At 35.5% G+C, this 16136-nt stretch overlaps 2 protein-coding genes across 2 annotated transcripts; one reads left to right on the top strand and one right to left on the bottom strand.

Annotated features, from left to right (window-relative positions):
* Positions 1-1218: 1218 nt before the first annotated feature.
* Positions 1219-9401, bottom strand: TRIADDRAFT_51690 (uncharacterized protein; the record flags this gene model as incomplete). Its single annotated transcript, XM_002107771.1, has 20 exons — positions 1219-1404; positions 1504-1602; positions 1692-1866; positions 1948-2200; positions 2291-2330; positions 2415-2509; positions 2677-2800; positions 2903-3012; positions 3114-3214; positions 3295-3332; positions 3443-3516; positions 3634-3695; positions 3801-3877; positions 3995-4086; positions 4195-4273; positions 4411-4515; positions 5227-5280; positions 8689-8784; positions 9163-9218; positions 9350-9401. 20 exons carry the CDS (start codon positions 9399-9401, stop codon positions 1219-1221), a joined length of 1968 nt encoding a protein of 655 aa, XP_002107807.1.
* Positions 9402-10447: 1046 nt separating this feature from the next.
* TRIADDRAFT_51689 (uncharacterized protein) lies at positions 10448-15611 on the top strand (the record flags this gene model as incomplete). Its single annotated transcript, XM_002108572.1, has 22 exons — positions 10448-10543; positions 10650-10778; positions 11311-11418; positions 11520-11600; positions 11752-11811; positions 11963-12116; positions 12275-12324; positions 12436-12472; positions 12570-12618; positions 13013-13131; positions 13210-13289; positions 13410-13473; positions 13563-13636; positions 13715-13808; positions 13921-13955; positions 14048-14208; positions 14297-14378; positions 14468-14653; positions 14724-14960; positions 15061-15165; positions 15237-15344; positions 15498-15611. 22 exons carry the CDS (start codon positions 10448-10450, stop codon positions 15609-15611), a joined length of 2223 nt encoding a protein of 740 aa, XP_002108608.1.
* Between the last annotated feature and the right edge of the window lie 525 nt (positions 15612-16136).

Raw genomic sequence — 16136 nt, 5'->3', positions numbered from 1 at the left:
GATAATAATTTAGCTAGTAATGTTCCTCAGTTAAGTGTCTGACTAAAGGGTAAATATTCATCATATAAATAGATAACGAATTTAAAATTGCAGTCATACTTAAGGTCTTTGAGTTTCTGGAAAGCTTTAAATATGTTATCAAAGAATAGTGGTAATTTGCATCAGCTTTATAGTAATTTACTGCTGAATCTTTAAATTATTTGCCATATCGTTCATTCCAATTTAACTTTTTTAAACAGCTCAATAAAGTTGAGCATGTACTGTAGTTAGTTAAATCGACACAACAGCAAATAGTTATGATTGCGAAGTATCGCATTAAGCTCTAGATGGTAATAAATAACGTACAGGAAATTCAAGTCGTCTGCGTGCGTATCATGTCACTTATCGATATTAGCTAATACTTACGTCAACAGGCGTTGATACCAGAATAATTGCCGTATGAAGTCGTTGTTACTTTAACACAATGCTTGAACAGATACCATATATTTTTTTTATACTGGTAATGCATATACAAAAGGATATTTATTAGCTTCTAATTCTTGATAGACAGGCGCTTATTAGGAGCAATACAATCATTCATCATAGCAATTGTTTTACAAGCCATTACAAGAAATTATAATTTAGCCTAAACTGATGCACTTCGAAACGACAAACTATAAATTATATCATCATTGATAGAAAAGAACAGGAAATCGATATACATTCTCGAAATTTTTGCAATTAGTATTGAGTGATGTATTTATTATTGTTCTATATAAATACGCATCAATTTCGTATTGATTAACTTTGAACGAATATATTCCTGACTTGCATATCATAATCCGGCCTATCCTCTAAAATCGATACCTTAAAGTCAAATTACGAGTACTGTAGATTGATATTATGATGAAACTGTGTTTCAGCATTGTATACGGAATATGACCTGTATTGACGTTACCCTGTTGTAGTACAAAATAAACTATTGCATGGCTACAAATAATAGGAATATAAAATGTAACAACTGATCTATGCTGAACAATTATCATCGAGGGCTATAATACATGATAGCGATATTATTATCACCAAAAGTCACAAGGCTAAACGCAGATATATTTTCTAGTGCTTTATCGGAAATCGCTAACATAATTTAAGGAGCTAAAATTGCAATCAAAACAATAAGAAACAGAAATACATAGAGTTGGTTAGCGAAATCAATTGATAGTGTCCCTACAGTACAACTTAAATAGAGATTGATCCTTCACGAAATTTAGTACGACCAACAAGGACATTCAAAACAGCCGGTTTTCCTTCCTTAGCAGCAGCCTGAGCTTGCTTGATTATAGAAATGGCTTCATCGCCATTAGAACTATCAATTCTAAATCCAACGCCTCCGTAGCCCTTTGCTATCGTATGATAATCCGAAAACTGAAAGATTTGCATAGGATATCGTTAGTAAATAAAATGTAAACTGAATCATACGCTACTGTGATGTAATATACGATGCGATTATTACTGAAAACTTACAAGCAAGTCGCACGCAACACCACTACCAAGTAGTGGTACTTGGTCTCTCTTGATTTGTGACCAGGCTGCATCATTGCCGATGATTGCTAACACAGGGGCCTAGTCATTTCAACGTTACTTAAGTCTTTGCGATATTGTAAACTAGGTTGTAAGTATAAAGTTTTTTATTCAGGATATCATCTTCTTACCTTATGTCTATAACAAGTATCGAACTCTGCAATACTATAAGCTGAAGAGCCATCACCATATATTATCCAAACTTCTGCATCAGGTCGACAAAGCTTAGCTCCCAACGCGAAACCGCCACCGACGCCTAAGGTACCGAATGGGCCGGGATCTAACCATGTTAGAGGTCCACGAGGTCTTTAAATAAACGAACAAACATTAAGCGAACTCATTCAATCGCGTGATTGATGATAAAAAAATTGTGCGTTAAAAAATTACCGTAACACATATGCAGCAGTACCAACAAAGTCGCCTCCATCAGCAACTAATATGCTATTATCATCTAAGCACTCTTCTAATTGGTATAGGACTTTTATAGGATTCAGGTGTTGAGTAGTTGGTTGTTTTGCCATTTCTAAGTTTTTGTTTTCTTTTTCTGCATCACGTTGCCTCAGGGTTTCAAGCCAATCCGATGGACATTTATAACCTTTCAAGCGATCACATAATTTCAAGACAAAGGTACCAACATCACCTATTGCAAATAATATTTATAGCGGTTATTCAATCAACTGATGTTACCCAATATAACATACGTCATATTAGTAATCCGTTTAGGGCTGACCTTCTATACCCACAGTAGGTGACCAAAACGCAGGCGAATTCTTTTAGAGCAAAATCAATAATAGTTAATTAGTATTATTTTTCCATATTAATTTGGGACTAATAACAATAAGCGAGTTTAATACCAAGTAAAGGAGTTCTATGTTACGATTGACAGCTATTATCTTGGATTTTTTATTAAGTATTCTACCATAATTTAATCGAAAGTCACATACAGCTCCTATTTTTTGAAAAGATAAAATGCACATAGTAAAGCAACTATATTTGGGGGTCTTTAGTATGAATATGTTGCTATCTATCATATCTTGGTGGTGATTATACTGCATAATTATTGAAGAGTATTGTCGTCATCTATGGTGACTATAATACATTTCTTAGGGAAATTACCAGCTAAAATAACAACATCCGCTTCATGAACAGCTTGACGTCTCTGCTGTCGTATATGAATGGGATTTTTTCGTCCTAATAAGCCGCGAGACATACCGCCAAGAAAGCAAGGGATCCCCAATGACTATTTGAAAGGACAACGCAAATGCTTTACTTTACATGATTAATTAGTAAAATATTGTATGAATATAGTTAGCAGTGATTACAATGTCGTTAGAATAATTACTTCTAGAGCGGTTTTAACATCATTCGCGGGAACTGGAGGTAAAGTTGTTTGACTACCTAATAATATGACCGGTTTCTTTGCGCGAGACACAATCTCTACTGCTGATTGTACTAAAGAAAACATGAACCAAATATTAGGCAAATATTACAAGGTTAGATATATTCCGCTTGTTAGTAAGAATGATCGCTTCGTATTATATTCAAATCAATACTTTGACGGTTGGAAGGCATTGTAATCTTTGGAGGAATGGGTTCGCAGTTTCGTTGAGTAAAGGCCCCAGCGAATAAACCATTTACATGGTTTAAAAGATACCTATATAGTTTAATTATTACATGATTACTTTTTATGCATATGTTTCGTTATTATCAAATGCAGGTAAATTTGAATCTGACCAACGAAGTAATCTCGCAAGCAATCCGTTATCCGAACTCTACAATATTGGATAAATGAGAAAAATTTTTGTTAACTTTCTCAAATATCTACTACATTTATAGTTGACAAGATAAAAGTTTGTAATGCAAAATAAATCAATGCGTTAACCTTTCCAACAAACTCAGTCGATACCGACGGATAGGAGTATAAAATATCAATCGGTAATTCTACGAAGACGGGGCCTTCAGAAGAGAAATTAATTGCATTTAACGACACACGATTGAGAATATAAAAATAGTGCTAGTTGTATTCTGATCAGTAACCAATTTATGAGTTCATTTTGTACATGAGATTTGTACCTGGTATTCCTGAGGCAGCTTCATAAATTGCACGCCTAAGCGTTGGTACTATTTCACGAACTCTTTACAGTAAATACAAATACAACGTTAGAATTTTGCTTTTGTACAACTTTTAACATTGTTATGCATGTCATTAATTCCCAAGATGACGATTAAATTGTTAATACTTTTCTACGGTAGCAGTATATTTGCAGAGAGGCTTAAACAAGGACATTTGATCAATATCTTGTAGAGATCCACGACCCTATTGTGTGTAATGGGTTGATAAAGTTAGTATCGTCTTGCTACGCAATCTACAACAGCACACCTACATAGCGTTAACTTTTTGCAAACAGATAACGATGATACTTTTGTGTGCTACCTTAAGTAACGTCGCTGCGGCACCTCCTATGAGTAAAACAGGGGATTCTGCCATTTGAGCATTTTTTATAGCAGTAATAGTATTTGTGACACCTATAGCGATTGCAAAATAGATACAAAATGAAATATTTGTATTGGCCAGATAATTAGGGTTCTTATTCATACATTATCGTAGCTCTAACCAACTCCTGTTTGACAAACCTGGTCCAGCAGTTACAATTCCAACACCAACTACACCTGACATTCTTGCAACGGCATCAGCAGCATAGATTGTCGTAACCTGTGACATCATGATGAGAGTTATACGCGTACAGTATGTTAAAATTAATTAACATGGCATTTTTAAGATATTGGTGAGATTGTAAAATTATAAAACGATACAAACGCTATTTACTTTAATTCCATAGTAAAGCTAACCTCATGGCGGACATCGATCACTCTTATCCCTAGACGTTCACAAGCTACAAGAACGGGTGAAATATGGCCACCACATAGCGTAAATACGAACTTGATATCATGTGCCTTATGAAGAATCATTGAAATAGGTGTCGGTTATGAAATATATCCTTAGTTAGTCTTTAAAGTGCAACGGCGCGTGAGTAGTAACAACGATTTGTATAAGCTTTTATTTATAAAATCATATAAAGCTTTCATGCTGCGTGAATTAATCTACAGTAAGTAATACTTGTATTGGGTTTTATCGCTGCTAACGCTAAATTTAAAACAATATATTAAAATAGTGATAGTAAGCGATAAAACTAGTTGTAAAGAATTAGATGGACAATTTATTGATTTCTCTCACTGAAATACTGTAGGAAAGGATACGCCATATTACTGTAGTATCTACTTGTAATTTTCATTAATCCATTCTTATGTGTACGTTCCTTAATATTATTGCAATTACAATTACTTGCGAATTTGCTATAATGTCAAAGTAAAAATTGCTACAGGATTACACATTATCCAGTGTCATGAGGTTTATCATCGATATCCTCCTACATGATCGTTTCTTCTATGCAAGCAAGTACAACAGATTAGAAGTATCTCAAGTACATGCAGAACATTAGGTTATGTACTGCTTGCTTTGATATCAAAGGAAGAATTGTAATTCAAGTACTCGTCACTAACGAGATTACATAATGCGTTATAACATCTGTTTGATTTAATTATATTTATTTGTTCTATTTAATTCAAAAGGCAATCTCAAGGGCGCATTTATATAGTTTAACGTACCTTTAACACTTCTCCAACCAATTCACCACCATTGCGAGTGCATTTTTTATCAACCTAGACGTAACACCATATTAGAAAGTTAACATGGGCTGTAAAGTAATTCATTATAGGCAATGCAGAAATTAAAATTCAGTTTTGCCATTTCTTAAAATAAAACGGAGAGAGTTGAGTTAATCTGCGTGCGTTGGTGCAGGACATACTCGTAAGTAGTATACATCAATATATTGCACAGTTAATTACAGCTTGATTATATTAGTCAAGTGTAGTAATCATTGCGCAACTTAAAATTGCAATTGTTTGCTATTATTTTCAATCGTATAGTACGCTGAGTCTGTCACTACCATGGCCATCAAGGATGCAATGATGCTTCTAAATAAGTTAATTTATTGTGATATGAAGAAATGTTGAAGGGACAGCACAGTACATAGTGATGTTATATATTACAGGACGTAGCTTGCAAAATAGTAGAATCGCGCGAAAGGAAAGATTTGAAATATGAAATTGGTCAACAGCTTTGATGAATTATGGAAATCAATCTCCATAGGCATATTCCACATAACCGGAGGTAGGAGTGAGTGTACAACACTTTTAAACTTCTGATTTGTTAGGTTACATTCCTGATTGATGTATCCGGCACCATATCCAGCGGCACTACGTATAGCAACCACAGCGACGGACTACTCCAATTTTTGACGTTCAAAATTTAGTAGTCCATGCTATAGTACACAAGCACTCTTGCATACAGTCTCCCATATCAAGATTTTTTCCCCAACCCTTACGGTAATAATCAATAATCCTAATCCTAACCCTAGCCCTAATAATGTTATGTAGAAATTTTATTTCACTCCTTTAACAGTAGTGTGCATTATTTATTGATATTATTCGTATTTAGAGACCCTCTATCAAAAGATCGGGTCTGTCATATACAGTACAGCATGGAATATAAGCTCAATTCTATTAGGCCCTAGCTTAGAATATTATCGGATATTGTACAACACTAATTAGATTATGGTATAAGAATGAGGATATGAATCATGGCAATTTCCAATGCCATAGAACATCAAAAATGGATCGAAAAACAAGTGAAAATGCTGAATGGGTTGAATTATCAACAACACTAAAAAACAACATGTAAGCCCCCAAAATTGGGGGATCGAAGTAAGGAGCAGGGGCAACTAAAAGGACAAAGTTCAGTTAAAATTTCTGTTGCAAGAGTTGATATATTACTGTATAGTGGAAGAGCATTTATTCAATTTAGAAATACCAGGTAGGGAGATGTAGCTGTAGACTACCGATGCATTATCGATTGTACCCGTCTTATTTATACTATCGTTGCAAGCCATGATTTATACTAGGAAATAGAATAGGCCTAGCAAGAGTATGAAGGAATACAATATTAAAATAAACATTTGTCAAAACAGCTTGTTATTGCGTCAATACGATCAGCAGATGCAAAATGAAATTGTATGACGATGATGGATAGAAATGCGGCTTTTTGTGTATCGTTGGAGCTATGTAAGCCTTTCTGTTCGAACGTACAGTCGTGAAATAACGATTTCATTCCCACTATCGGGGTAAAATTCTACTTGTGATGCTAATAAAAATGAGTTGGAAACGGCAGGATATCCACCCATTCCAAACATCGATCCATTCTGTTTATTGTATGAGCGGCACTACTATCCAGTTGCAATCAATCATGCATGACACGATTTTGGACGCTCCATCGTCGAATAGCCGCGTTTGAAAATTGATTTACTATCTTTACGTATGCTATGGTCTCCATTATACATTAGGGGATTGGGAATTTGATCATTTGCTAATGCAATGATGACCACCAAGGCAAAGGAATCGCATCAAAATGGATAGTGTCGCGACTTCCAATAGCGAATATGTGCTTCATTATATCAATGAAGCAATGAATGACTTGAAGCGCTTGTCTACGCCGTGATGACCGGATAAATGAAAAAGTTGCTAGATCATTTGAGCTCATGGCTTTATCATCGTCTCCCTATCGACCTTAACAGCTTTGTTGCTAATGGATAGGATGTAAGAAAAGTCTAGCAAAAGGAAAAGATTGAACTAGAAAGAAAGAAAATGATACGATCGAGCGCATTGGTTGGTGTTGGTAGTAAGCTAGTCGGCTAGAATACGAGTTGTACTACAGTACTCTCGGATGCTTTCTTTGCTTCTATCCGTGTTGGATAGTACTAGTAGGTCCTATGAAATGGCAACATCATCCCGTCTGTGGTAGAGATTGGAAAATAGGTGGAAATAGCAATCCTCTCCATGCAAATTATCATGGAATCGTTGTCAAAACATCGACAAGAGTCCTAAAGCCAGCCAAAGGTATATACAGTATGATATACTCCATATCGTGCATCCTGGCGAGCATCATCTCCTACAAATGGCGTTGAACAATCGAGCATCGCATCAACCGATCGTATCCTTTTAACCTACTGCTATAAACATGATGTCCATTAGGGATTGTCTGCCATTTTGCAGTCTATGTTATTTGTAGAGCAAAGATGGAGAAGATGGAAAGAAATGCTAGCATGAAACGACTCCATTGCTAGCCAATGGTGGTCTCCCACGACAATACCTTCATAGTGACATGATCGTAGGTATGGTAATGATGGCATTGCACTGCCATCACTACTCGTGTACTAGACAGTAGGGTATGATAGGGCTCCATGCAAAAAATCAAAAATAAGCCTCCATCCCACTATTCATCAACCAGACCATCACGATGGACAGCTACCTTATAGATCCATTGATCGATCAGATGCAATTGCTTGTTTAGGAAGGCAAAGATGATTAGAGCTATGGCAGCAAGGATGGATACTATGATCAGGATAGCGTGTTGCAATACAAACTGGAAGAAATCATCCCAGGTTAATTCTGCCATGGCGATGGTGCTTTAGGGTTAGCTTTTGACGTGGCAAAGTGATGCAGCCCGCAAGCCCAGGGCAAGTTGAACACACCCCCGGTCGGTCGGGCCCGTGCCTGATGCATGATTGTATTGAGTCCACTAGTCAGTAGCAAGTACGGCAGTCTCCTGTTTATGACACGGCAGTATGGTTGTAAAAATCCATACTGTACCACCCCTACAAGAGGGTTCGTGAACCCTGCCGGCGTACGTACACCCTAGTCACTCAGTAGTCAGTAGTCGTGGCTCATTGGACGCTGACATCCAGTAGGGTCACCCTGCCTACTGGATGTCCTACTGTACAGTACAGTGTACTGTAGGATCGATCAAGAAAACCGGAGTGGTCCGTCTCGGACCGGATCGGATCGCTACCGTCAGCGTAGTCCGTCTCCGCTCTTGACCTCTGTTGTAGTGTAGGCTACCAGCAGTCTCTCTCTGACCTCTTCTTCCATCATGACAAGACGTTTTTGACCTCTTCTTCTATCATGACAGGACGTCTCTGACCTTTACTTTTATCATGACAAGGCATCTCTAACCTCTTCTTCGATCATGACAAGACCTCTCTGACCTCTATCATTATTTGATAAGACGTCTCTTGAACCTCTTCGATCATGACAAGACCTCTCTGACTTCTATCATTATTTGATGAGACGCCTCTTAAATCTCTTCTCTATCAGGACAAGACGTCTCTTAAATCTCTTCTTCGATCAGGACAAGACGTCTCGAACCTCTTCTTCGATTTGGACACATTGCAGTCCTGCCACGATATACTGTACAGTCCTTGGCAGTGGAATAAAACTAAGAAAGAGATGATATCTCAGGCACTTGATCCTGATTTTTCATCCAGTGCATTTTGTGTATTTTTAATTCAAGTAACATTGCAGTCCAACATTGCTGCAAGCAGATACTTGTAGTCTAAAACAGGTGTAGGTAGGATACAATGATGGTGTAGTTGTTCTACTCTACAGCAACTACAACATCATTCTAGCCTACCTAGACTATGGACTCACCGTCGATAATGCTCGTATCATCGGCAATGCTGCACATAAACTTTTAAAATTCGATCCTATTTCCATGAAAATAAAACTAGACTTTTAAACCTTCTAAATTGGCTAATTGCAGCCTGTAGGCTAGATTCGGTTGTGTGCAAAGCGATTGTCATGCCCTTCACCTTCTCTTGTCATCCTTGCAACATACTGTAGAGTGTAGTACAACATCCAAAAGGATATTCTAATGGCTGACAGCTCATTTTGCACAATACGGTCCTTATTACTCTACCCACAGACAGAGATTTGGACCGAACCGTTTTGGCGCGCTATGTTCGCATTTTAAATACTGTATATATAAACTATAGAGTACTAAATTACAGCAAAAGCAACTTTGGGACAAAAATCGATCCTTAAAGTTAAAAGTCCCGGGTAGTAGTAATCTGAGATATCAAATTGTCTTCTACATTTCTATAGGCGATAATGTCCATTTCGTTAGCGACAGAAGCGAGAAATCGCAGTAGTCCAAATGCATTCAATCGCCACCATCACAATACTACAATTTACTGTATAGCCATGGGCTACTAAAATACCAGCAGTCTAGGACGAAGCACATCCAACAGAGGTTATTGACAGAGCGATTTCTTCTGACCGAAGTAATAAAATCAAATCGATTGCACGAGAAATAAGATATTTCTATCTGCTAACGTTAGTTACTGCTTGCATGTAGAACGATCCAGATCTCTCCAGTAGCTAAGCTCAGGAAAGATTTTGGTCGGCATCCCCCGATACTGTTACATTTGAACTCCATATCCCAAGATAGCACTGGCAAAATAACCAACTCATGGAGTAGAAAAGACTTCTAGGATCAGTCTACAGTACAGACATTTTGACGGCGGATCCTTGTAAATGAACTCATTCTCTTTCGTTCGCTATAAAATTTAAAATTTATTGCCGAAAACCCCCCAATTTTGATACATTTGCTTGTAGCAAAATGTGGAAAAATTCACCGTCCACAACTGCTCTAACCCTAACATGGGCAAGGTTAGGGTAAGGGTTACAGTAGGTGTTCGCTATACGGACAGAAAGACAGATTCTGTTCAGGTGTAAGTACCCCTTGATACGATTTCGAAAGCTCTACTAACGGTGGTCAGCGCTATACTGATTTATGGCTGAATCCAACGCTAAGGCAACATTCAATCTCTCCCATTATACCCTATACTACCATACTACCATCGTATTGGTAATTTGGTATACAGTGGGATCGGAACGGACCACTTCCAGCAACTAGTTCTACCTTCCAGCTGCCATGGAGACTCCTGACACGAAGAAGCAAAATGTTGATAAAGGAGAGGACGCTGATGAAATCTTATCGTCATTATGGCGTAGTGCTAATGAGTTAAAGGTGATTTAATACAATTCAAACTGTCATGATGTATCAGTTTGGCGGTATGAAATGACAAAGATTGAAACCTTGATGATATATCATCATAACTATTTCAATATCTTAGGGCCATATTTACAGTACCATCATGAAGCAGTATGATGAATTTATCCATACCTACAACACTATGAATGAATTGCATCTTAAAGTTAAAGAAATGGATGTTAAGTTACGCAATGTCAGTAAGAAGATGCAGGTAAGGACCTCTAACCTCCTCTACTCGGGATACATTGTATCAGTATACGACAACAAGTTACCCAATTGTAGTGTCTTGTCATTGACTCAGGGTTATACTAGTTACTCAATACCAAGATCTACTGATGTTGATAGTCTACAATATTGACGTTTCTTCAATACTTACTTCAATCATCAATAAGCTAGATTGATCAAATATTACAAACCCTACTTATGATGCAATTAATCCATAGTAGCCGTTAAATACACTATATCTACATTTCAGAATTCTACTGTACACTTGCATTCAAGTAAACGCAATTCCTTTCACCCCATTTCAACGTTTTACCCTAGCCATTATCCTAACTGTGTCAGTCTAGGCAAAATCAGCCAATTACCTATAGTACCCGTATTCCCTGCTGTCTCTATTTTCACTAATTCAAGGCTAGTCTACTTGCCAAAATTAATTCCAGCTAACGAACCTCGACAACAACCATCAGCTTTTGCTATAGATATTATCGCATTATTTTCACTCTTCTTGTTATCCTTCTTAGGGTGATATTAAACCCTTGTTGAAAACTGCAAAGAATGAGCAAATATCAGTGCAAGACAACTTGAAAATGGTAACTGTCATTGTTGAAGCATTAACACGCTTAAGTCAGGTAAGGAAAAGGCAATATCCAAGATTATAGAAACAAGAATAACGAGAATATTCCCCTATCAATTGTACTATTATAAAAATCGTTCATGTCTTACCTGCTAGATAAATGAACTTTTATCAAGCTTTTCCTTACGCTTGGATCATAAAGAATTTGATCTAGCTGCCAATTGTATTGTTGAAGCTGTAAGTTGATTTCAACTTATTTAGACAATCATCCAACAATAGCACGATTAGTTGCATTTACCTGTGCTATCAAGATTACACTCTAATCCCAAAATCCATTGTAAGGCTTCCTTAATATATTTGCTCTAATAATTGATTTAATAAATTTTAGCAACACATGTTGAGCGAAGTATACGGAAATTGCGATGCTAAAATTTTTAAAGCTTTAAGGGTAGGTAAACTGTGTAGATTGCATTATTCAACTTTTCCCAGTATACATTCACAGTACCTTGAAGCGAACGACTTGGCTGCTATAATTTTATATACGTTTACATTAAACTCAACTTTATCACTTAAGTATTAAGATCCAATTTCCATTGTAGCAAGAAGCTAGAAGGAAAAGGGCAAACTTACAGTCAATACTAGAATCAGAGTGGGATAAGAGCATTTCATGGGCCTTACCTCAGATTTCGTTAAGTACGCCTGAGAAAATTCTTTTAGGAACAGAAATAAAAGTTTGTGCTGATTTAATACAAGGTAAGGTAGTTAGCTAGTTTTTGCCTTCTAAGCGATTGTAAAGTGCTACCAATAAAAAGTCACTGTAAAATAATGAATTCGGACTATTTTTCACACAGTAGTAATCAGAATATGACTATCATATTCTATAAAACACTCAATGCTGTTATTGTTGTTAGAGGGTGATGATAGTGAAAATAAAATTCAACCGGTGGTAACTGCTATGGAGGTACAATGAAATGATTGTTCAATAATTGCCAGTAGCCAATATTTTCAGTTATAACTGATTGAAAGCATGTAGTTATGCTGTTGATAACATTTATACTAATATTTTTACTAGATTCTTGGCATGTTGCGTCCGAAATTAAATACTTTCGGTACTAATTATTCTGATATATAATGCTACTTTAAAACTATAGTATATCTTATTCTCCTGTACCTACTCGTATTTCTAACGTTTATTTTGGATTCTAGCCAAGAAGTTGCTACGTTATGTTCTAAAGCCGTTAATCGCTGAATCTAGGTAAAATATCTTTACAAAATTTTTGTAACTTTTGCTACTATTCATTGTATCCATTCTGTTATACCTCAATTCGCTAGCGTCAAGCCTGCACAAGAAAAATCCAAAACGGTATCACAAACACATAGGCTCTAAAAATTTCATAACTAACATTGAATAACTAAATAGCATAGGATTACACATTTCATACTTGATGTCTATATATTACTCTAAGGAAACCAAACTGCACTTCGTAGTTAGCTTATCTATGAAAAGAAAACAAAGTGAAAAATCCATTTCTCCAGGTATTTCTTTCTATTAAATAATGACATAACTTTACAATTTTACGATATTTTGTGTGTTGAATTTTACAAAACTTTTTTTGTCATCTTGCAAAATAAGATAACTATTATAACAGGCTGGTAGAGGTATTAGTCTTCTTGCATGACCAAGTGTTTGATCGCATTAAAGTGACAGTCAACACAGAAGAAGATAAAGATGATACGAAAGTGTCAAAACCTTTACTTTCGATATTGGGTAAGAAAAATATTAGATTAGAAATTTATTTTTGTAAAACATAATTAACTCCTACTAATTTGCTTATGGATTTGTTAGGTCTTATCATTTGGCCAACGTTATCCAAATCTATTATAGAGGAATATTTAGCAGCTTCAATACCAACATCTTTTTCCGAGGTGCTTTATTCTTAATACTTTTTCATACTATTTGACTTGCAGCATCATGAATTAAATCCACACTTCTAAATTATGTATTGTGTATCAATCCTTTAAAAATTATTGAATATCATTTTCTAGTTGGAAAACTATGCGGAAATTTCTAATCAAACAACTCTATTTGAATATACTCTCAAAGGATTGGGTAAGAGTAGGATTGATAGTATATTACCGAGATTAAAATTTTTATAAAATCTTAGAGGTAGTGGATACTTATTAAACAATTATTCATAGGATATTTGGAAGAAACTATTGATACGTTAACTGACTATACAAAACACGTAAACATGAATTTCGCTAATAAACAGGTTAGATCACATCAGGAACTTTTAATATCCTTCTGATATTTTATCAGCTAAATTAAATATTTCGGAATAAATTATCAGGTGCAAGATCTGTTGGTCACAGCTCGAGATTTACTTAAGAGTGATTTATATAATACTCAGCAAACACAAATATCCCCTGATAAAGCTTTATTCGGTAATTATACCGTAGAAATTAGGAACTGTCTATCAAGTCAAAGTAATAATTGACTTTAAATTATTATATCATACGTAAATAATAAAACAGATTGCTTCATTTTTCAAATTAGATGAATGGAGCCAACCGGATGATTCGGCTTTGAAGGTTGAAAGCGCTCAAATTTTACTACCTGATCACTAATTGAAATCTTCGCCATGATAAAATAAAATTGCTGATACAAATTTATAATCTTTCAGGAATTACATCAAATTGACGAAAACGCTGCTACAGAGAACCCGAAAACATTAGAAATGTCCCTATTTCTTTTTCCTCAATGCAGAGTAAGCACCAATATTTGCGAATTGATGTCGCTCGCGTATGAAACCTTACAAGAGGCTGTAAAATCTACTCCGGACTGGTAAAATTTCATTACTTTCTCTTATTATATGTCTTTATGTTGCTTCAGTTAAGATTAATTATCAGTTGGATATGTTACTGCTTTTTAGCGCTATACAACTGTTTTATGCAACACGCAATATGTTCGATTTATATCTTGAAGTAACCCCCGCATATCATAAGATGAATTTAGTAAGTTGCTATATTACAGTAGTAATTCTCGTCTAAAAATATTAATTGTTGGTAAAAAATTTTTTCCTTATTTTTATTTTCATTATCAGGAAACTATTCCACAGTTATCAGCTTTGCATTATAATAACTGCATGTATGTTAGTCATCACCTTTTAACACTTGGTGCTGAATTTCGTGATCATTTGCCGCCTCCATTATCGAATGGAGCTGCTACATTTGTTGACATTGTACCATTCCTTCGCAGTAGTGGTCAGCAATGTCTTTCACAGCAGTTGGTAAGTAGGTATCTTTCAGTTTAGCGTCTTTCTTCGCCGTATGTATTCTACAATTTAATGACTTTTGCAGCAACGTCAAGAGCAGATTATCAAGAACTGCCTCAATTCCACTGCCAGCTGGAATGAAATAGCTGAAAATAATCGATCTAATGATATTTCGCAACATCTAGAGCAGGCTTTTCACCAGTTAAATCATTTAAGTAGAGTCTGGTTCGACGTCTTGCCGATAAAGTTATGCATGAAATTGATTGAGGACTTGACGAATACACTAATTGTCGATGTCGTAAATAAAATTGTCCAAATTGAGGTTTGAAGTATTATTTCTACATTGATTTCTATTTACCACTGTTGCCATCATGCTTACTTCGTTCTTTAAGTTCATAAATGGATAATTTTTCCCTACGTAGGATATCTCTGAAGACGATGGACATCTGATTCATGACTTATTAGAACTCACTAAAAGTAAGATATTGGAATTATACAGTGGTATTATCAAGAATGACGACAACTTGGTAAGTTGATGCAAATTTAACACTTCAATTGGATGAAATATAGTGAAATTGACATTTAATCACTTTATTAGGACCAGGAAATATCAAACCATGTATCTGGTTGGAACAAACTATCGGAGCTAGCTCTAATATTGGCATTTAATCTTAAAGGAATTGTTGAGAGATGGAATACTCCACAGGTATATAAGGACACTATCTCACTATGTAGTTTAAATATCGCGTTAGTACGTTGTAGCTCCAATTATCGTTTATACTGATTAAAAAATATAATAATCGCTGACAGACTTACAAGTTTCAACACCCCGTTATGTGATTTACTTTTAAAATTGTAGAGCACATTGTCCGCTGCATTTACTGCGCCAGAAGTGCATTCCTTAATCCGTGCTTTGTTCCAAAATACCAAGCAAAGATCAACGGCAATTAACAGCATCAAAACGCTGCATTAACTGCCTGAATAATTATTGTCAGTATGAATGAGGACAAAGCTGCTTTCCGATTTGTATAAATGTTATCTCGTTCAATCATTTACTCTGTTATTACAAATAAACAAATAATATTCTCTATACACAACAGACTACAATATAAAAATTTTAAAACTTTCCATCATTTTATTTAACGGTAGAGATGATTTGTTAACGAATTTTATTATTTCCTATATAGCAAATAATAAAACTTGTAATATAATGGCATCTGTGTGTATTATTCTATTATCACGAAAAAAATCATTGAATAATATTCCATATACATTAAACAAACTGCAGTACCAAGTTAGAACTTTTCATTAATTTATTTAATAGTAGAGAAAATTTGTTGATTGACAAATTATGTTACCTTCATACCTATTGTAAAGAATAAAATAAAATTTATAATGTGATAGCGACAATAAATTTGCTTTGCAGGTAGGGAGCGTACAATTTATTTATTTTTATCACCTTCTACTGTACAATTTAGTTTATTGGCGATCGTGATTG

The sequence above is a fragment of the Trichoplax adhaerens genome, genomic scaffold, assembly GCF_000150275.1.
Source record: "Trichoplax adhaerens TRIADscaffold_1 genomic scaffold, whole genome shotgun sequence".
Lineage (NCBI taxonomy): Eukaryota > Metazoa > Placozoa > Uniplacotomia > Trichoplacea > Trichoplacidae > Trichoplax > Trichoplax adhaerens.
Note: the sequence above shows the minus strand (reverse complement) of the source record. Positions and strands in the feature narration are given on the sequence as shown.